Genomic DNA, 21,250 nt, shown 5'->3' on the forward strand with positions numbered 1-21,250 from the left:
GACTTGGGTGACGTTGTCTGTCTTTCTCAGTAATGGCTTTTGCTCAACACACAGGGTTCAGGTCAGTGCTTCACATCGGGTGCGAGTGAGAAAGAGAGAGACTTGACCTAACGAGCAGAATGATTTGGGACACATGCCATCACCTGACCACAATCCAGCATTACAAAGTGACGAGGTCGGTCGGATAAGGTTGTGTTGTTGTTTTCCCTCGTTAGGGTGGATGACGGTAATGAGAGGACTGACTCTGCTTGGCCAGCAGGAGGCTGATCCATATTCTCAGTTGCCCTTTAAATTCATTCATTCATTTCTTTCTTTCTTTCATTCATTCATTCATTTCTCTCTCTCTCTCTCTCTCTCTCTCTCTCTCTCTCTCTGTCCTTCCCTATAAATTGGTTTTGACACAGGAGGTCAGTGATGGCATTATGAAGGCTCAAATGCTCCCAACAGCGTTTTAATGAGCAGAGCAGCTTTCAGCCGTCTGGATGATCCTCTCCGCTGGATCTGAACGAATAGAGGCCAGCACAGACAAAACACAATTAACACACCATAGAGACCCGATTAACTAAGATGGGCTTGCAATGGTTTCCCAATTCATATAAAAACACACCCTCACACAGTACACTACAGTATAATGGTTTTACTGAACGATTGGGTTAGGGTATAGTACAGTACACTGTAGAGTATAGTAGACTTCGCCAACCGTGCGCAGGACAGGAGAACCATCACGAGTACACTTTGAAAATATAGCCAGACCTTCGTCATACTCCTATTCCAGTCTGATACGGCTCCACGGGGCTTTGATTATGAGGCGTGTCCTAACCGAACCAGGAAAACAAAAACTCAAACTTTATTTTAACTCTGTACTCAATTGGATAGACCTACAACCAATCAGAGCAACGCAGTAAGTGACGTATGTTGAGCTACGCATAGTTGTCAGCCCAAGCGCTCTTTGATAGTGATGATTACGCATCTGCAGATCATCGGTCCATCGTCGTATAAAGCCCACCCTGGCAATTTGATTGGCCCAATGATTTCTGAACAATCATAATTAGTCCTCAATGGATCGAGTCCAGACCGAACTTCCCGACCAAAGAAATGCTGTGGCGTCCAGGCTGCATTAGTGGTGCCTTTCTACCGTAACAGACATGACAGTTTCAGTTTAGTTCCACACACCGGTATCTTGCTCCAGAAGCTACTCAGAAATAAAATGTTATGCAGATTTTTCTGGAACTACCCACTTTTAACAATAAGTTGTTTACAAAATGAAATCATTGCTTGACATTTTAATTTTGTCACCAACTGATGGACAAACACAAGATAAAATAACCTAGGGACAGAATCAAGTCTGTTTCATAATATAGTATCAAAAATCTCTAAAGTAATGTAGAAAGAGATAAATACATAAAGATAGTTTTCATTTCAGTATATTTCGTTTTGTAGACAGCTGGGTAATGGCTCATGTTGACCTGTGCTGTTCTTCCTGAATCACTGTGTGTGTGTGTGTGTGACAGTAAAAAACACAGAAGTATTTGCCCTAATACATGTGTGCTGGATTTGTGCCGTGTGGATCGTGTGTTAGAGCGGTCCCACAGTGGCCTCCAGTGGCCAGAGATAAGATATTTGCCATTCTGTCGAGATTTCAGCCTGATGCGAGTCTCAGGATCTCTCTTAGACTTTTCATTTTCACAATGTGCACAACAGGAGATTCTCGTTAGCATCCGTTTTTAATTCCGAGGGCTAAATGGGAGAAATGACTGAGTCTGGAATCTCTGTATTTCTGTGAAACCATATCTACAGAAGGACATTGCTTATTGTGATGTCAGATTACAGTCTAAACTCATTTCTATTCCTTGAAAGAGGCAACCGTCAACAGGCCAGGGTCAGTTTCCGTTACTGAGAAATATTGTGAAAGATCTTATTTTTCTCAGACATCACACATATGGACTTGTCTTGTGTTTGCAGGCAGCCCGGTGAACCTGACGTGCCGAGCGTTCTTCGGTTACAGCGGCGATGTGAGTCCGCTCATCTACTGGATGAAGGGAGAGAAGTTCATTGAGGATCTGGACGAAGGACGAATCAGAGAAAGTGAAATTAAGTAAGTAGTTTATACTTATGACACACTTTGCAAATATCAAGGTGATTATTCCTTTCATTTCCTTTCTGGATCGAGATGAGCAGAAAAACTTCTTTCTCTTGTAATCTCCATCTAAATTTAATTGACTCCATTAATTATGCAGTGTAGGCAAATGCAATCTAAATCACATCATGAGTATCAGGGTGAAAGCAGATGACTGAACCTAACTCGATCTCCATCTAGGAATTCAAAGTATTCTCCTAAACATTTGAGTGTGGTTGATGGAAAGTCTGGACTGCCTGTTATGGCGCTGTTCATTACCAGTACCAACTCGACTCGACTTGCTTTTCGCTCCGTTTTCCATTGCTGACAGAACCGCCACAAACAGTTCCCGGTCGCCATAGCGACGTGTTCCTCGTTGCCCCATCAAGCTCTCGCTGGATCCTCTCTTCGGCAACCGAAGGAAAGTCTGCACCTCCACTTTGACCACGGCGTATTCTCCCGAGTTGCCATAATAATAGTAGCGAGTTTAGTAACTATCTCTGGCTAAACTATTTAAAAACAGCGGGTTATTCTGGATACTCCATCTGGCACGTGTAATGATGGCGCAGTGAATGGAGACGATTCTCTCTGACCAATCAGCATTCAGCATTGTTTTCACGTCACATTTTGGTATCGGCTCGCCTCAGCTCGAACCTCGCCGGAGGTGATACTGAGAAAAAAACCCGAAAGCAGGTACAACTTTTACACAGTGGAAACCATACAAAGGCGAGTCGAGCTGGTACTGTGTAGTGGAAAAGCGCCATTGCTGTAATTTATAGTATGAGAATATAGAGTATAGTACAGAGTAGCAGAAATGAGACTCATTATGAGGTTTCAGAATACAAACACACCATGAGCATCGTAATACAGTCTGTATCAACTCTCGCCACAATTAAAGTCCTCTGAGCTCCACCCGAGCTCTTTACAGTATTAATACGGTTCATTGCTAATGCTGTGGGTGGATGTTGGCTGAGTGTTTGACTGCCTTTCTCAGGTCTGGTTGGTATGTCATCTATCATTTAGTCAGAACTGATCCTCAGGCCGGTGTGGCATTTTCTGCCTGTTACTGTGCCAGTGGCTGAATCAGTGCTAATAGAGAAGAGCTGACAGCAATGACAGCAGAATTTCATTTCTGAATCTGTACCTGAGGTCCACTAGCTTTGGGTCTCGCAGCCCTGTCCACTACTAACACTGTAATATTAATTAGTGTGATTAGAGGAGGCGAGCGTCCCGCTGGACGGCTCTGACGTCACTGGAATAGTGTGAAACATCCACACACGTGGAAAGAGGGCAGAAACAATGTTTCTGTAATGATATGAATTCCCCATCATCCGCTCTCTCTCTGCAGACGTTGTTTCCATGGCAGCTGCAAAGAAAAGACGATCTCTTCTCTAACAAACCCTGTTATTTCTTCTTCCCCGTAGTGCTTGGTAGTCCGGTGTGTGTGTGTGTGTGTGTGTGTGTGTGTGTCATGATGGGCGAGCTTTAGTTAATCATAATGTAAGTGTCTGATTTTCACTTCATTCAGTGTCACTATGTCTGATGAGTGGTTGTGGTTATTAGTAATTTCCTCAACTGCTAAGTTACATTTCCTGATAGTTAAAACGAATGTCTACTTACACAACTAGGCCTACCTATATAGACAAGCATTCAAATACAAACTAGGTTTTTACAAGTTTTTTTTAAATGCTTGCACACTAAAACTAGTACATGTCCCTAATCTTCAGACCCATTCTGCTAAACTGCAGCACTTTCTCTGCTTTCCACTCAAACACTCTCTGTTTGTAATTGTGACACTTCACAAAACGATTTTCTACGTTAGAAACATCATTCAAAGCTAAAAGGTGTTGTGTTGGATTTGAAAAACACTGATATGGCACAAATGCCTAAACCCAACCATCATTTCATTCATTTATTCATTTATATAGCACAAATGAACACAACTAGAGTTGCCCACGGGTTGTTTTGAGAAAGAAAGAAATGATTCCCTCCCCCATTTTATAGTGTATTTTATAGTTAAGTTTATACTGTAAATATTGATCATTTTAACACTTAGAAATCAAAACAATTTTTTGGAAACTAATACATTTTTCACCCTTGTATTTTTGTTTACAATATTTTGTAAATATAGATTCAATATGCATACTATATATTTAATTGTTACTGTTAATTGTTCTTGTTATGCAGTTTTAACTTTATCATATGATCTTAATTGTGTAGGACTACAGATGGAAAGTAGCATTGTGCTAAATAATCTGGTGCAGCCATCTTTTTAACGTAACTGCACATTGTCCTGATATAAATAAAATAAACAAACAAACAAATAAACAATCTATAGCACTTCATACAACACAAATTGTAATTATAGTAAGAAATTCTGCTGTGAAGCCAATAGAGTCATTATTCAGCACAAGTCAGTTCAGTGTTGCTTCAGTTCAATAACTATAAAGCTCATCAATTGTGCACATACTATACAGTATACAGTGTATTTGCACACACGTGTGTGTGAGTGGTGACAAACTCCTGTCACTTCACTGTACACTGAACAGGCAAAAGACACAAGATAGCAGTGTTTTACATTTTCACATTGTGTGTATTTGGCATGTATATGGCTAATCATTTGAGTGGAGTTACTATGCAAAACCCATTGTTAGAAGAGTTAAAATAGTGTGAATGAAGTTTGAATGCAAACACTTTTGAAAACACCAAATATTCAGCAATATTGTTGATATGACTGTTCTGGAACTTGAATAAGAACTGAACTGGAAGACGACACCACTGTTTTCTATACAGCTGCTTTATAACTGAATTCATGCGCGTGACGTCACAAGCACTGGCTGCGGGCACGAACGGCGTCCTGTAGCAACGAAACCCAGTAAACTGGTCAAGGATCTCGCCAGGAGGACGTCGCCAGTTTTAATATACAAAAGTTGGTGTTTTGTCATCTGTACGTGATTTGATTTGATATGATATGAGAAGATGAATACATGGAGAATAGATGACACGTTACTGTTGTACTGCGTCTACTCATTACTTACTTACAGTTACTTTGCATTCATACTATCACACACTTATTACTACACTTACATGACAGCCTAACAGATTGCTAACCGGATTATACGCATCCCGCTGCTCAAATCATTGAATCATCAGTTCCCTGTTTGTCTATGTGACCCTGCTTTGAAACAATCTCTGTTGTATATAGTGCTATTATATAAATAAAGGTCTTGCAAAAGATGCCTGATGTTGTGTTGGTTGTGTGTGTGTATTGTGATTTTTTGAGGAGGCCTATGAGAAATTAAACAAATGCGTATTCAGCAGTAAAATGTACTGATATTAACAACATTAACATCTATAAAGTAAACGTATACTTTACATTGGGTAGAATTAAAATATTTGAACAGTGTGTAACCACTATACACACACTCACAGAAACCTCGGAAACAGCGAGGCTGGCTGTTTCATCTGATCTTCGACTAGTTTAATCATTGAGGGATATGTGGTTTAAAACAAAGGTGTGTGTCGAATTGAAAACGATTCTCAACATTAGGCCAAAGTGTACTTCGGTTTTTATGCATAACCTTTAAAAGTATTCTGCATTTGATAAAGGGGCACAGACACATGAGCAGCAGAAATGTTCATCTTTGTCCTTCTGGCACGAAGCTCTAGATGGTGCAGGCTAATTGGTCCATTTACTCACCTGTTCATAATCACACCATTATCCATAGGGGGCAGCTGATTGGGTCCTGCCTTATCAGTAGCCAATGAGCTCGCTGCTCAAACCTCAAGTACTTGGATAGCATTTGCCTTAGCAGTGCAGCACGCTTCAGAAACACTCCACCTTCCCCAGCTCCACCTGTACAGATCTGCAACGGGTATAGTTCATGTACGCTATATTGTACAGCTGCGTGTTGTGTATGTATGGGCTGTAGTAAGTCCCGTACTTGCTCTCCCGCAGCAATAACTGCAGCAGCGTAGCAGATCTGCTCCGCCAAGGCCAAACACACAACGCCGTCGGACCCATTACCATGCCAATCTCATTATAGATGGGTGTTGAACTGTTCTCCTCTTCTTGTCTCCTCCATTCCAGGACTGTACGGGAGCACTTGGGTGAGCAGGAAGTGTCCATCTCACTGACGATAGATGCCGTGGAGGAGGGCGACCTGGGGAATTATTCATGTTATGTGGAAAATGGCCATGGAAGACGACAGGCCAACATCCAGCTCAGCAAGAGGGGTGAGAGACACCATCACCCACTTTCTCTAAACTTTAAACACAAAACCAAATCTGCAAATTACATACAGAGAAGATCTAACTCTTTTGGAAAAATCAAACAATTTTATCTGTGCTCAAAAAAAAAAAAAAAAAATGCTTTCAGATTATACACACAGCCAGTCAATATTATAAACACTACAGATCATTCATGAGACACTGGAGAACAGACATGTCCCCTCCACCTTTAGCCAGACTAAATTCATTCCGGTGAAATGGGTTATTGGTTATTATGACAGAGTTACATTATTTTATGGAAAGATAAACTGTGGTTTCTCTGAAACCTATAAGGTGAAGAACCAAACAAATAAATCGAAAGATTATGTGTTATTAACTGGCATCAGCTCTTCAATGTCTAATGTAAATTAGAAGATCATATCCTGGTAATGTACAATGCCAAGGTCTCTGGAAAGAGGTTTGGTGAAGTGATATGCGGTCGAGCGAGCGGTCCGATGGTGTTTGTGCTGGGTAACATTACATTGAGAAAGGAGCCCAACAGCCTTGAACATGAAGATCTGCTGAAACAACAAAAGGTTCCCTAAAATCTGGAACACGCAGACGAAGGAACCTGGAAGTGAAAGTACCAAATGTGTCTGCATGTCTTCTGCCACTCTGCGCCAACTAAGCAAGCCAAAGGCTGTGGTATAAAGAGGTGAAAAAGGCCTAACCCTAACAAGGAACCAAATCTCCATCAGTGACAGAATGAAGAAAAAAGAACCCAGGCTCAGTCGCTCAGTTCTCCTCTGGCCAAGGAACGGACAGTGTGTGATCATGATTCAGGCAGCATCACAGGTCAGAGGTCAGACTGGATCAGATCATTCATAATGTTTATCCAGTTGCCTCTGGTTTGAGGTCATCACGCCGCCGTATGTATGGAGTATGGAGACAGTTAAAACAGTACATTTCTCACTTTCCAAATCAATACCAGAATAGCTTTGGCAATGTTCTGAACACATAGATTGCAAACAAGATGAAACTAGACTGAACTGTCTTGCCTGCATTGATTTGTAAATTAACAACTAAATTAACTGCAAATGACTGTCACTGAGAATACTTATTTCTCTGAAAAAGAATAAAATGGATGTGTCATATTTTACATTAATTGTAAGGATTCCAAACATAATTATGAATGGACTCTTGTGGCTCCTCAGCCATCACTGCCATGTCCAAAATGTCCCAAATGATTTGTATGATTGTCCAGGGCTAACCCTTGGGGAGGTGGGGGGCAGAAACCTCCTGTGGACCAATGAGAAGACCCTTTTGTGTGTCTCCTACTGTCTTGATCTTTTGATAATCATAATCAGTGCTCATAGTAATTGATGAATGACGCGTGCTGGTGATGCTCTGTTTCTGCTTGAAGATGTTGAGGCCAGTTGAAAAGCTTCTGTTGCCCATTTCCCTCACTTATCTCTCTTTACACTCTCACACAACTTCTTTCCTCTTCATTGTGTGTGTTTGGTCTCTTCGAAATGAAGTTGATCCATAAATGACTGAAAGCAGGAATTCCACATGAGATAATTTTGTTCCTTGTACATTTGTCTGATACACTGTCCATCTATTGAGTTCAAGGCGTTGGAAACGGCCCTGCTTCACCGCCGGTGCATCTGTTGTGTCAATGAAGCCGTTCCCTCACCTCTGTCTTTCATTCCAGAATGTTGAACATAAACGCGAGATTTTCCGCTCTGACACAATCAAACGTCTCCATTGAACACGTCTGCGGATGCAGACCTGACATGACACTAGAGCTGAAGACTTGCGTGTGCTGGGTCAGTCAGGTCTGTCGAACTAAAGGACACTCATCTTCATCAAGTAGAGGTGCAGGACCCTCTGGCATTTAACATCGCAGCAGCGAATTGTCCGAGAAATTTGGTCCTCTCAAGTATAGCTGAACATGCCCACTGACACACACACACACACACACACACACACACACGCTCTCACACAGGAATATTAATTAAAGGCTTGTTCCTTTGCATTTGTTTGAACTGTTTAACACACATAAAGGAATGAACATCCTGAACTTTGCTCATTGACAGAGTGAGTGTTTGTTATAAGTGTCTCTCTCTCTGTTTCTCTCTCTCTCTCAGCAGAGCTCATGTATACGGTAGAGTTGGCTGGAGGTTTGGGAGCCATTCTGCTGATGTTGATATTTTTGGTGTCCCTGTATAAGTGTTACAGAATTGAACTCATGATCTTCTACAGAAATCACTTTGGCAGTGAGGATTTGGACGGAGGTAAGAAATATTATTACATTTACATTTCTTCTTTTAGCTGACGCTTTTATCCAAAGCAACTTACAATTCTTATATATGTCAGAGGTCGCACGCCTCTGGAGCAACGAGGGGTCAAGTGTCTCGCTCAGGGACACATTGGTGTCTCACAGTGGATTCGAACCCGGGTCTCTCACACCAAAGGCATGCGTCTTATCCACTGCGCCATCACCACCAATTAATTAGTGTGTGTGTGTGTGTGTGTGTGTGTGTGTGTGTGCCGGATGGGGAAGGAAGATAAGAAATGAGAAGGCAGAGAGACAGTAAAACACCTTTGACTTTAATCTACTATTAAACTTTCTTTAATTGTGCCTCTCCAGGAAGGCAGAAACAAATTTTCCATTTGCTCAAATGTGAAAGGAATCAGGGTTTGTCCATTTGTGGTGGACAGTGGACAGTCATTACTGAGCATGGCACTTCCTCATAGACACACATGCAGATTTACTCCCAGTGAATTACATCCTCACGGATAACTAAAGTGAAGAAAACACCTGTCGTTTTAAAGCCTGTTCCCTAAAGCTGCTTTTCATAATGAATCTCTTTCATAATTAAGTGGCAGTGGTCTGTGAGTATATTTCATGTTTCTAGGCACTGCACCAAACTCAAGCCTTTCGAGATGCAAATCCTTCATGAGCACAGTGGAGATGTGTGGCGGTGTAAAGGGAATCCTGTAGCGACGGCTCACACACACATCGCTGCTGTTACAAGTAATGCTTAGTGTGGCGAAGAACTGTTTAATTGTAAGTCTCCGTTCTGTTTGTGTGTTGTAAGAAAATAAAGACTATGACGCGTACGTGTCCTACACTAAAGTGGATCCAGACCAGTGGTGTCAGGAAACCAGAGAGGAGGAACGGTTTGCTTTGGAGATTCTGCCAGATGTTCTGGAAAAGCATTATGGGTATAAACTCTTCATTCCCGACAGGGACTTGATCCCAACTGGAAGTAAGTTGCATTATTTGTACGGTGTGTGTAAACATGCATCACTATGTGTGTTCTTGTTAGTGTGGAGTTGCATCTTCATCCAGTTGAATGTTGTATGGAGAAAGTTTCATGATTATTTTCATGTCAAGTTACTTTAGTTTGAGAAGATTTTATTTGTTTGTTTTGTTAATATTTGAGCTTTGAGAGAAGCTTCTTGTAAAAGTTTGTTTGCTCATCTGACTCTTACTCATGTACTGTATCTGTCCTGCCCTTTTTACTTTAAACAATTCCACGTGTGTTTGTCTATACTTATGTCTGTTGTCCGGGACTGTAAGATGTTAATGTGGGACAAGGTGCTCATAATCAGGGCTTATAAAGCATTGATTTGATTTTAGGTGTTAAACTCGTGATTTCTCTTCAATGAGAAGCGCAAGCCATGTTTGATGTGAAAGACTTACTCTGTGAAAGAGTCCCTCAGTCCCATATTAAGCTGGATAAACTGGTGATTTAATTGAAAATGCTAAGGCAAAAAGCTACAGTTATGCCAGTTTCTCTTGTGGAAGTCTTTTTTTTTCCAATTGAGTTTAAATCGGCTGATCCAAATTTCAATGTTGAAATATTTATGTCTAGGTTTCAGCAATGATCATTTCCAGGATGACACAAGACTCCTTAGAGGTATTCTTCCCTAGCCTTTTCCACTTCAAAGACTGACTCACACTCTTTTACAAACTTCACTTTTGGGGGAAACTGGGACATGGCGTTGAGTTGAACCGGATTCAGGTTGAACTGAACACCATCTATTTAGTTCTGCGTTAGAGAGTTTGTGATTTAGGAAAAGAATCGTACAAGGTGTTGAACAGCATTATTATGTTTTTACCAAATCTTGTAAATTAAATAGTGAGCAGCTGCGTTTACATGGACCCTTATAATCGGATTGACGGCTCAATCGGACTGAAAACCCTTCATATAAACACCTTAATCGATCCGATTGAGCTCGATCCGACTGTAATTTCGATCGGATTGAAAGGGGTTAGTGTTTAAAACAATGACATACAATGGGCTCTATGCACGGCGTTATTTCCGGTGAAGGATTAAGGATGCTCGATAACTTCCGCCGATCATAGAGTCCAATGCAATACCGAGAATTGATATTGAATTTTATACTCCATGGTTATACTAATGAAACGTTAGTCACAAAAACAGATAAAACAGACACCCCTCGTTGTGTTTATGCTTCTTTTTAAAATTATATTAAATAAACATAACTATATATAAAATTACATCTAAACGTATGTACGTTTCGTTTCAAAGACGGGAGGACAGTAAATATTGAAGACTCGGCCATAATCCCGTTTTCTCCGGTTTTCCTCCGCTTTAATCTACACAACCGGAAATGGACGAGCATCCTTACGTCAAATGCGGAACTTATGCGTGCATATAGCCCATTATGATTTCAAAGAGTTTTGTTTTATTACACACAACACTCAACTATCTCAGACTGTTTGTCAAAAGTAGCCTACAACATTGCAAGAACAAAATAACATCCAACGTAAATTGCACGTAGAACATTTTCTCAAAAATACCGATTAAACTTGGACAAATAAGGCCGGCCATGTGTAATTAATGTTAGTTGTTTTTCCATCCTCCAAATCTGCCGTCACGTCAGTCATAATATGGGTGTGTCAACCCACTTCTGTACGTCAGTGAACCGTTAGCTGCAAGATGCGTGATTAAACAACAGGTGGCGGTAATGGCAAAAACTTAGTTTGTAATCTAACCAGAAGAATATCCTTGCGTCGCGCTGATTCACGCAGGCTCGACAAACGCAATGCAGCCTTTGCTCGCGCTACACCGCTACTTGCTGCAAAAAGTAGTTAGCTACTGGAAAAGCTACAGTGTTTAAAAAGCAACTGAGCTACAGCCAAGCTACTGAAAACTGTAGTTAAGTTAGAAGCGTCGCTACTTGTAGTTAACTACTCCCCAACACTGCCTTTTAGATTAGACGTGTCTAGTCATCTAACACAGCCGCACACACAGATTGCCCTCTCTTTCACTTAAATACCATTTGCAGGCATTTTTTTAGTTCGTTTTAGGCAGAATGCAGCACCGAACGAGTTTTGTTTTCTCATTAATGCTATTTTTGGTCTGCCTCGTTCAGAGACTTCAGCCCCATGAGATCAGAGCAAGATTTGTGTTTGATGTCGCTTCGTCTGTCCTGTTCCCCCGTTCTGTGTTTTCAGTGTTCCCTCGTTGAATCATGGCAGTATTTAGGACACATCCGATTTGTGTTTCGTTCTGTTTTATTTGCATGTCGTCCTTTTCAAAGCAAAACAGATTGAATTACAACAGGAATGTTATTGACGTTCTGCCTCTCTGTCTCTCTCAGCCTACATCGAGGATGTGGCTCGCTGCGTCGACCAGAGCAAGCGTCTCATCATCGTTATGACGCCCAACTACGTGGTGCGACGCGGCTGGAGCATCTTTGAGCTGGAGACTCGACTGCGCAACATGCTGGTCACCGGAGAGATCAAAGTCATCCTCATCGAATGCGCCGAGCTGCGGGGAATCATGAACTACCAGGAAGTTGAGGCTCTCAAACACACCATAAAACTGCTAACGGTCATCAAGTGGTCGGGACCCAAGAGCAGCAAGCTCGACTCCAAGTTTTGGAAGCAGCTGCAGTACGAGATGCCCTTTAAGCGCCCGGAGCCCAAGCCGTCGCACGAGCCGGTGCTGGACGTCAGCGAGCAGGGCCCGTTCGGGGAGTTGCAGACCGTCTCTGCCATCTCAATGGCCGCAGCGACATCCACCGCCATGGCCACCACTCATCCTGAGCTGCGTTCCACTTTCCACAACACGTACCACACGCAGCTGCGACAGAAGCACTACTACAGGAGCTACGAGTATGACATTCCCTCGTCCGGCACCCTCGGGAACCAGCACACGTACTGCAACATCCCCATGACTCTGGTGAACGGCCAGCGAGCGCCCCGTGAGCAGCAGGCCATCGAGGAGCAGCTCGTGAACAATGCCATGCTGCCGCTCCTGCCCAGGGAAACCAGCATTTCCAGTGTGATCTGGTGACATCGCCGGGAAGGGTCGAATGGTAATGACCCTTGAAAACTGCTGCTGTTCACTTTGCACCACGACTCACAGGGGTTCGAAACAAGGGGCAAAACCTGGAGACATGTCGTTGAGATGAGAAACTTTCATTCTCTCACAAACAGCTCATTCATATACTCAAGGAATACAGGGTCTTGTACATATCGTTTGCAGTTTCTTTGTAGCATTGGTATTTTTTCAGTTCAGTTTCTGATTTGCTCTTTTCCCCCTTATCATAAAATGACGTGAGACAGAGGAAAGGGTGACCCGATGTGTTTTTCTCTTGACCCACTGTTAGAAATAGAGTCATTATAGAGTTTGTGCCATTGGGATGTTTTCCTCTTTTTTTTGTGGTTGGTTGATGAAATCAAGGAAAAACACCTTTATGCAAATGTTACTGAGGCCTGAAAGCTCTTCTCCTTCCTGAGTGAACGGAGCAGACGACGTTCACGAGGAAAAGCTAGACGCCATTATGAAGCTCTAGTGTCTCTGCTGCTCTCGGTTTCTCCATTTAAGATACTGAGACTTTCTATTAAAAAGGAAGGAAAAAAACAGCCTTGCTATTCAGCTTGACAGGGAGAACTTAAGAAAAACTGTACATTATTTTAAACGTTTTTTTTTTTTTATAACAAAAGAATTAGTTTGGAACGACATACAGTACTAAGCCACATTTCATTCATTCCTCTAATGGACGCACTGGAGAGACATTCTAGCTCATCAATGAATCTCTTTTCATAGAGAACAAATTGACAAAAGTATTTTTTGTGTCCCTGTCAAATCATGGATGAGCAGGAGAAAACCGATATTTGTGTTTTAATTTCCCCCTTGATTTTGGCATCATTTATAAGAGAGCATAGCAATTAGAAATGTATTCAATTTATAATATAATTATCTCTCTATATATATTTGCAAAGACATTTTCACATCAGAAAAAGTGCTTAATCTGTCTCTAAATAGTTACATTACTTGTTGTCTTCACTGCACACCTGAACCTGTTAACCTCCACTATAGTGCCTCCAGCTGCTCCACAACACCACCAACAGGTTTGGAGTGTTACTGCATTCTGTCACTGTTTATAAGGTACTGCCATCACATCACTTCTCTCCACCTCATCAGTGTGACGTTTCCCACGTTCTAGTGATTGTAGAAACTATCATTAGGGGAAGGAGCAGACCTGGGCTAATTTTTACCTCATTTTATACAATGGGCCAGTCCTGTGTCAGTAACTAGGGGCAGCTTAGCTTACACACACAACTCTGCTCTCGTAGCTGAACGCAAGACAAGTAGAGGACCGAATGAAAGAAAAGCGATGTCTAATATATTTACGAGGGTCAGGGAGTCAGCCCTTGTGTGCTGGACTGTCTCGGCATTCATTGATGAAGCTGTCCCGTCACACACACACACACACACACACACACACACACACACACTGCACAGCCTAGTTCTGAGTTGTGCAGATGATCAGTTTGTCATGTCTTGTTCATGCCATGTTTTCTATTAATCTCACTGTCAATCTAATGAAGGCTTTACATCAATAACTCACGACTCTGTTAGCATGTAAATGAAGTGAAATTGCCAAAGCTGGCAATAAGCGATGGATGCATACTTATATTTTGCCTTCTCACTTGCGCTGGTGGGCATCAGGGGTAAACCACCCTGGATTTAAAGTAGGAGAAAAAGATCAACATTTTCTTGCAAATTCATTGTTGTACCAATCTATACAGAACAGCATAAAGCGTGTTGTTCACATTGTATATTTTATGAGTAGTGCCAAAAAGAGTTGTTAGTGTATAATATTAAGAACCGATCATATGCAAAAATCTGTATCTCACAGAGGCGAGAGTAAGAAAACGGGGTTGTGCCAACCTTCTCATTAAGCATTTCATCTTAAACACACCCCAGATTTCCAGTTTGTTGATGCCAGCTCATCTCACAATCACTGTCAATGACACCAATCTGATTATTTCCACATTATTGTTTTACTTTTCATATTTCTACAAGGATTTTTTTTCTTGTATTTTATATTACATTGTGTAAATATAAATTGAAATGTTAATAAAATGAAGACAATCTAGCCAGATTCATGAAAAAATAACTTGGCATTTTCAAAGAGAGTGGCAAATTGTTTCATGAACATTTCTGATATTACTGATCAAAATAAGAATAAAATTAATAATAATAATAACAATAATAATAATAATATATATAGCACAGAATTAGTCTCTGGCACTTTCACCAATCTTACACTAAAGATTAAGGTTCTGTTTGTCTCCTGTTTTTGAAATTTTCTCTTTTTTATTCTGTATCTGCAATGTTAATTGAAGAGAAACTATCATTAATAACAATAAAATACACATTTATTAATATTTCATGTTGTCCTATTTGTTTAAATTGAGTTATTTAAATTCACACCATTAAATGTGAAACTGGGTTAAAGCATAATGTGTTGAAATGTTTTCTGCAGTTTGCTTGAATGGTTCAGGCTGCTCTGCTGTCTGTTGTGTTGTGTTGTGTACTGTTGTGTTGTGTACTGTTGTGTTGTGTACTGTTGTGTTGTGTGCATGTGTGAGCGAGAGCAACCTGTCGTGTGTTCAACCTCTCGAGAACCACCCACAGCCTGCATCCAAATACACACAATTTCCTCCTATAGTTGAGAAATCAGTATGTGATAAGAATGCAATCAGTATTTATACAACAGTGGATGAAAAATACCTGGATTACCTACTACTTCCATCACCTGCTGCAGTGCGCATCTGATCGACCATCCCATGAGGCCACTTGGAAGGATTTGCGAATGGCAGTGAAGTGACAAACCCTAACTCTGGTTCCTCTTCACACAGACAAATAGGAATCTCGCAAGACAGGCCTATCTACTTCGAGTGAAACTAAACAAGACAATGTGTTGTTTAGAAAGATGACAGATGACCATCTCAGAGCTACGGTCGAGACTCTCGTTCCTGCGAAGGAATCTAATCCTCCACAGAGGGTCAGTCAGGCAGTGCGACCTTTGCGTACATGACCGTCGAGGAGGTCTACGCTTCCGTTGAATGCCGCAATTCCCTCTCCTCCCCTGGGGTCAGAAGCATCTGAGGTCGCTTCGAGCCATGCATGTCCCCGGCGTGCAGCACACCGCCAATCTTGAGTTTGGTCTGAATGACGGTACGCTGTGCAAGAGAGGGGTGTGATCAGCACGTACACGAGCGTGATTGACACTGCTAAGACACTTCTCCTCGCTCTGATTGGTGGTTTCTGACCGGGAGCGGTGTATTTCTGCAAATGGGAATAGGACCACTGGGAGGAGCCAGAAAAGCTTGATTTTTTCACAGAATATCTCTCATAGTCTACTGTCAGGACATAGTTTTAACAAATATGTAAAAAATATTTGTTTACAAAAGTTACCTACTGGAGCTTTAAATCTGTAGTTTAATATCTAATGAGAAATATGACAACAGAAAACTGTATCCATTTTTTCTAAACCCTTAATACTACTTACTATGGTTAGCAAAAAGGCTCCTCCTTTACAAACAGTTGTCACAACCCAGCTCAGAGTTAGTGACAATGAAGCGAGACGCAAAAACTAAATCAAAAGATAATCACTTTATTTACCAATCAAAACTATAATAAACACAAAACTGCTGACAACAGCAACCAAACAAAAACATAACGAAAGAAACACGTAGGAGAGTGAACTCCTCTTTCTCTCTCTCTCTTTCTCTCTCTCTCTCTCTCGAAGGCAGGGAGCAGGAAGATTTAATCATGAAGGAAAACTTCCACAACAGGAGTCCTCCATCCAGCCTCAGGACTGCAGCCGCCACTGAAACACAAACACAGCAGTCCGTCACACTGGAAAGGCTCTCGCATCATTTGGGGACATTTAATATTCAACAAGATTATTGATCTGTGTTGTATTATTTTCATGTTATCACTGTGAAGCTGCTTTGATACAATCTGTATTGTAAAAAGCGCAAAAGAAATAAATGTGACTTGACTTGACCCAACAAACCCTAACTGTAACCCTTTCTTACAAATAGAATTGGATTAATAATCAAAATCTCAGCTCCTCGACAAGATATGTTTAATGATTTCTGTGTTATAGTTCATCCCAAACACATTATGGACTTAGAATTATGATCAAACATCCATTTATAATAGAATGTAATTAAAAGAAAGTTCCAACCCACCTTTCATATGAATCCTGGCAGAGAAAGCTCACGGCAGACGAGCAGATCTGGAGACATCGGCACATCAGCCTGACTCAATGGAAAAGATAAAAAAGTAGATAAAATACTCCCTTTTTACATGAATCAAGTTATGGATCTTTCTCAATATCAACATGAACACAACAGTATATTTTTGTAGAGTCTTTTTGTAACATTCTTTACTTTCACAATTTAATTAAAACAGTAAACCAGCCAATGCGACAGCTTGCTAGAACCAGAGGAAAAACCGGAAAAGCTTCTGGGATGGGCTTTTATATCTGTGCTGATGTTGGAAACTGGAAGAATCCAAGTGTAGAAGATGAAGGGGAATTTTTTTTTTAAAATGTAAGCCAAAAAACGTAAGACAGTTGTTTTTATTGTTGGTTATTTTTCACTTGTACTTAACTGGTCTTGTAGATCTTTACCCTTTCTGTATATTTCTATTTTCATAAAGTTTTTTGAAACTTTAATGCAGTACAGCTTAAATGTAGTGATCATTAACCAAGGCTTACTGAAGAATTTTTAGGCTTTCATCAAATTGTGCCACTCCTTGATCCCAGTTTCACCGTCTTCATTAACACAAAACAGCTGAACCAAATGAACTAGTCAGGTCTCCATTCTCTCCCAGTTTGTTACTATGGTTACTGTCGTTGGGTTAATTTACCCCAGCTGTGTCTCGTTTCCCTGATCTGTTATCTGTGTATTTAAGCTCTGTGTTTCTCCCTGGCTGTTGGCTTGCATTATTTTAAGTTGTAGTTGATGTGTGGGTCTCTTTGAGGGTCTCTTTGAGGGTCTCTTTGAGGAGTCTGCTGTTCACTGGTCTATTAATGGCTCCTGAAGTTATCTCCATCGTCGGGTGCTTTAATACATCCACCATTTTGTAAGTGACATTTATGACCACATCTTTTATTGACTGTCATACACTTAATTAGGGTTTAATATTTAAGTGTTTAATTCAAATTCACAAAAAAATAGTTTAGGGTTAGTACATTGTTGTTCGTACATTGTACCCTAGTTTTGTACAGTTTTGAATCAGATTTGTTGAATTGTAATGTAGACTGAATGCAGTGTTTTAAGGTCTTACTATTGTGTGGTTAATCAAACTCTGTTAGGGATCCTGGCTAATGTTCTGGAATGTTGTGAACTGAAATCGTTAAAAATAAAGTTAGTAAGTGTTTTGCAAGTCCTTGGAACCCTATCAAAGAAAAGAAGTCTAGAACAGAAATATTTGTTTGTTATTATGCCTCCTTTGATCATAGAATTGGGATGCTAGTCTTTGACTATTTATTTATATGAAACTCATTGTGTAATGCTCTCATAAACATCCCAAATAGATTTTGCAGATTGAGATATGATGTGTAATGGGTATTTTACAGTTTCTTTTAGCAGCCAGCCTTTGCCAGTGTTTTACTGGTCTTTAAGAGTTTTTGTATATTTCACTTGATCTGCTTTCATGCAGATTTCAGGATTTATTATTGTTTCTTTAATGTGGTGTCATGTTAGTTGTTCTGTTTCCTCCGTAGATCTGAGCTATAAATGAGTCTGATGTGAACTCTATCACTGAGATCAGATTGTTCATGTGGTGCTTTTATGTCCAATGATCCATTTCCAACCTGTCCTGTGTTTTTTAAACACCCAATATGCCCTATGTTGCTGTAATGAATTAACTTCATTTGATTAACTAATTAGTTTGATTTTGCTCCAGTGAGCTCTTGATTGGAATGAGTACTGCATGTGTGTGTGTGTGTGTGATCTGATGATTTGTGTTTTTGCAGGAGCTGTTTAGGGATATAAAGGCATCTGAGTGAGTCAGATTTCAGATACAGAGGGTTGCCACATGTAGTGACCGGTGAAGTTCAGGTGAGATCCATTCATCAATGTGCACCCTAAATAACTCAAAGAATGACATGGTCACCAATGACCGCTTGTTAATATCAATTTGTTAACTTGCTTATTTTGCCAACATAATCAATACTATACTTTGTAATTTGCAGTTTAAATGCTTGTCTGTTATGAGTGTTTCTCAGGACCTCCACATGCTCTTAAATGGAGTATTAGCAGATCCTCTGCATGTCTTCTGAAGCCCTCCTTGTGTGGAGATGCGAGACTTATTCTTGTTTCCATGTGCTCTTCTCTGCACTTCATGTTCTCTTAAACCTTTCCTTTTGCACCTCGCACTGTTTTAACCGTAATATTAAGTCAAGTCACATTTATTTATGTAGCGCTTTTCACAATACAGATTGTATCAAAGCAGCTTCACAGTGATAACATGGTAAACAAACTTTTAGTTAAACAAACTTTTATTTTGGATGCAATTAATCATGATTTGATTCACAGCCCTATTATATGAATTGACTATTTATTACATTGCCTGTTGTACTTCCCAATTTATGTATAGAAGATGATTGACAAATGTGTGTGAAACAAAGAAGCTGGCTTAATAACACTAATTGTGTTAAAAAAAGATTATGCGTTAACTGTGTTTTCATTGTATTTTTATGGGTTAAAGCTCCTACCGAGCTGCTGGATCGGCGGTCAGCGCTTGAAACATCATGTGCCGATGTTCACTAGTCAGTGGTTAGTTACTCTTTGACTCTGACTTCGTCTACTCCATGCGTTTCTCTGCCCAGGAGGATGCGATCATCTCTGGCTTCATTCACTCTGGCACCGACACAACACCATGGATCACACAGCGGAAGACGCGAGCCAGGACCAGAGCTAGAACCTCTCCGCCGCACCTCCCGGTCTTGGAGATCTCGACCCGGAACCACTTCACGAGTCGGAACGAGGAGTTTTCTAGATAATTTTTTTTGACTAAGTTTCTCTAGTCATCTTCTATTTGGTGATGTGTCTTTTTTTTTTTCAAAAAGAAAATAAATTTCTAATCCTTAAGCATATCCACACACACACGCTATTTAGCAGGCGCTTAACTCTTCAATTACTGGCCAGAATTGAACAGTTAAAGCCCCACGCTGGGTGCCATGTTTTACGATGTGTGTGCTTTAATCTTAACAACTTTAACCTTATTATTTATCATCCTCTTGTTAGGTCAAGTAAGTCAAATCTGCCCTAAATCATAAGCATTCGAATGGTCCGTCATGTCCGTGCTACCTCAGGTAAGGATAAGGTGCGCACTCACTGCTTTCCTGGTGTTCTTGATGTTGCTGCACAGGTTCCTGAGATCCTGAACGGTGATGAGCGCGTCAGAGCTGTTGTGCTGAACGTGGGAGCGAACGACATCAGGCTGAGGTTCTGAAGGACTACAGGAGCCTGATCGAGACGCAACAGATCATCTGAAGCAACGATCGTGTCTGCACTGCTTCCCACTTACAGACATGACTAGTAAGTCCAAGTCCAAATCACAGTTTTTGTTGTCCAAACTTAATTGATATGCTTAATGTGGAAAATTATATTGAAACTGTGTCTATTCCTCGTTTAGTGACTCCTGTGGAGAGACGACTCTGCCTGTGAGCTGCTGGATCGGCGGTCAGCGCTTGAAACATCACATGCCGATGTTCACAAGTCAGTGGTTGGTTACTCTTTAACTCTGACTTCATCTACTCCATGTGTTTCTTTGCCCAGCAGGACGCGATCATCTCTGGCTTCATTCAGTCCGGCACTGACACAACACCATGGATCACACAGCGGAAGACACGAGCCAGGACCAGAGCTAGAACCTCTCCGCCGCCCCTCCCGGTCTTGGAGATATCGACCTGGAACCGCTTCTCCCCTCTTTGCGAGTTGGAACGCGACGACGCCGTGGTCATCGGCACGCCAATGGTCCGTCATGTCCGTGCTGCCTCAGGTAAGGATAAGGTGCGCACTCACTGCTTTCCTGGTGCTCATGTTCTTGATGTTGTTGCACAGGTTCCTGAGATCCTGAACGGTGATGAGCGCGTCGGACTTGTTGTGCTGAATGTGGGAGCGAACGACAACAGGCTGAGGTTCTGAAGGACTACAGGAGCCTGATCGAGACGGTACGCAACACATCGCCTGAAGCAACGAGCCTTGCACATCTAACCCTTTCTGGGTCTTCTTTAAATAATCTTTTCTAGTTTTTTTTTTTTCGACTAAGTTTCACTAGTCGTCTTCTAATTGATTTATCTTTAAAAAAGAAAATAAATTTCTAATCCTTAAGCATATCCGCGCACACGCTATTTAGTAGGCGCTGAACTGTTCAATTACTGGCCAGAATTGAACAGTTAAAGCCCCACGTTGGGTGCCATGTTTTACGGTTTGTACTTTAATCTTAACACCTTTAACCTTATTATTTATTATCCTCAGGTTAGGTCGAGTAAGTCAAATCTGCCCTAAATCATTAGCATTCGATTGGTATTTACAATTGTTCAGATGACTTCTCTGTGGTCCAT

At 41.1% G+C, this 21,250-nt stretch overlaps 1 protein-coding gene and 1 long non-coding RNA gene across 7 annotated transcripts in view; one reads left to right on the forward strand and one right to left on the reverse strand.

Moving 5' to 3' along the window:
• Positions 1-15,047, forward strand: part of il1rapl1b (interleukin 1 receptor accessory protein-like 1b) — a 113,379-nt gene extending 98,332 nt beyond the window's left edge. For 3 of the 6 annotated variants that reach the window (XM_039664211.2, XM_089124960.1, XM_089124959.1), the window contains exons 7-12: positions 1,963-2,095; positions 6,207-6,352; positions 8,476-8,622; positions 9,430-9,600; positions 10,210-10,254; positions 11,966-15,047. In XM_039664211.2, coding sequence (XP_039520145.2) covers positions 1,963-2,095; positions 6,207-6,352; positions 8,476-8,622; positions 9,430-9,600; positions 10,210-10,254; positions 11,966-12,663 — 1,340 coding nt within the window. In that variant the 3' untranslated portion in view covers positions 12,664-15,047. The remainder of the gene's footprint in view (positions 1-1,962; positions 2,096-6,206; positions 6,353-8,475; positions 8,623-9,429; positions 9,601-10,209; positions 10,255-11,965) is intronic. The other 3 variants (XM_039664212.2, XM_039664213.2, XM_039664214.2) reach the window with 3 other exon arrangements.
• Positions 15,048-16,263: 1,216 nt separating this feature from the next.
• On the reverse strand, positions 16,264-17,105 carry LOC148970502 (uncharacterized). Its single transcript, XR_016148328.1, has 2 exons — positions 16,863-17,105; positions 16,264-16,495 (listed from the first exon to the last, which is right to left on the reverse strand). It is a non-coding gene; the product is annotated as an uncharacterized LOC148970502 (long non-coding RNA).
• Between the last annotated feature and the right edge of the window lie 4,145 nt (positions 17,106-21,250).

The sequence above is a fragment of the Pimephales promelas genome, chromosome 21, assembly GCF_988280905.1.
Source record: "Pimephales promelas chromosome 21, fPimPro1.hap1.1, whole genome shotgun sequence".
NCBI lineage: Eukaryota > Metazoa > Chordata > Actinopteri > Cypriniformes > Leuciscidae > Pimephales > Pimephales promelas.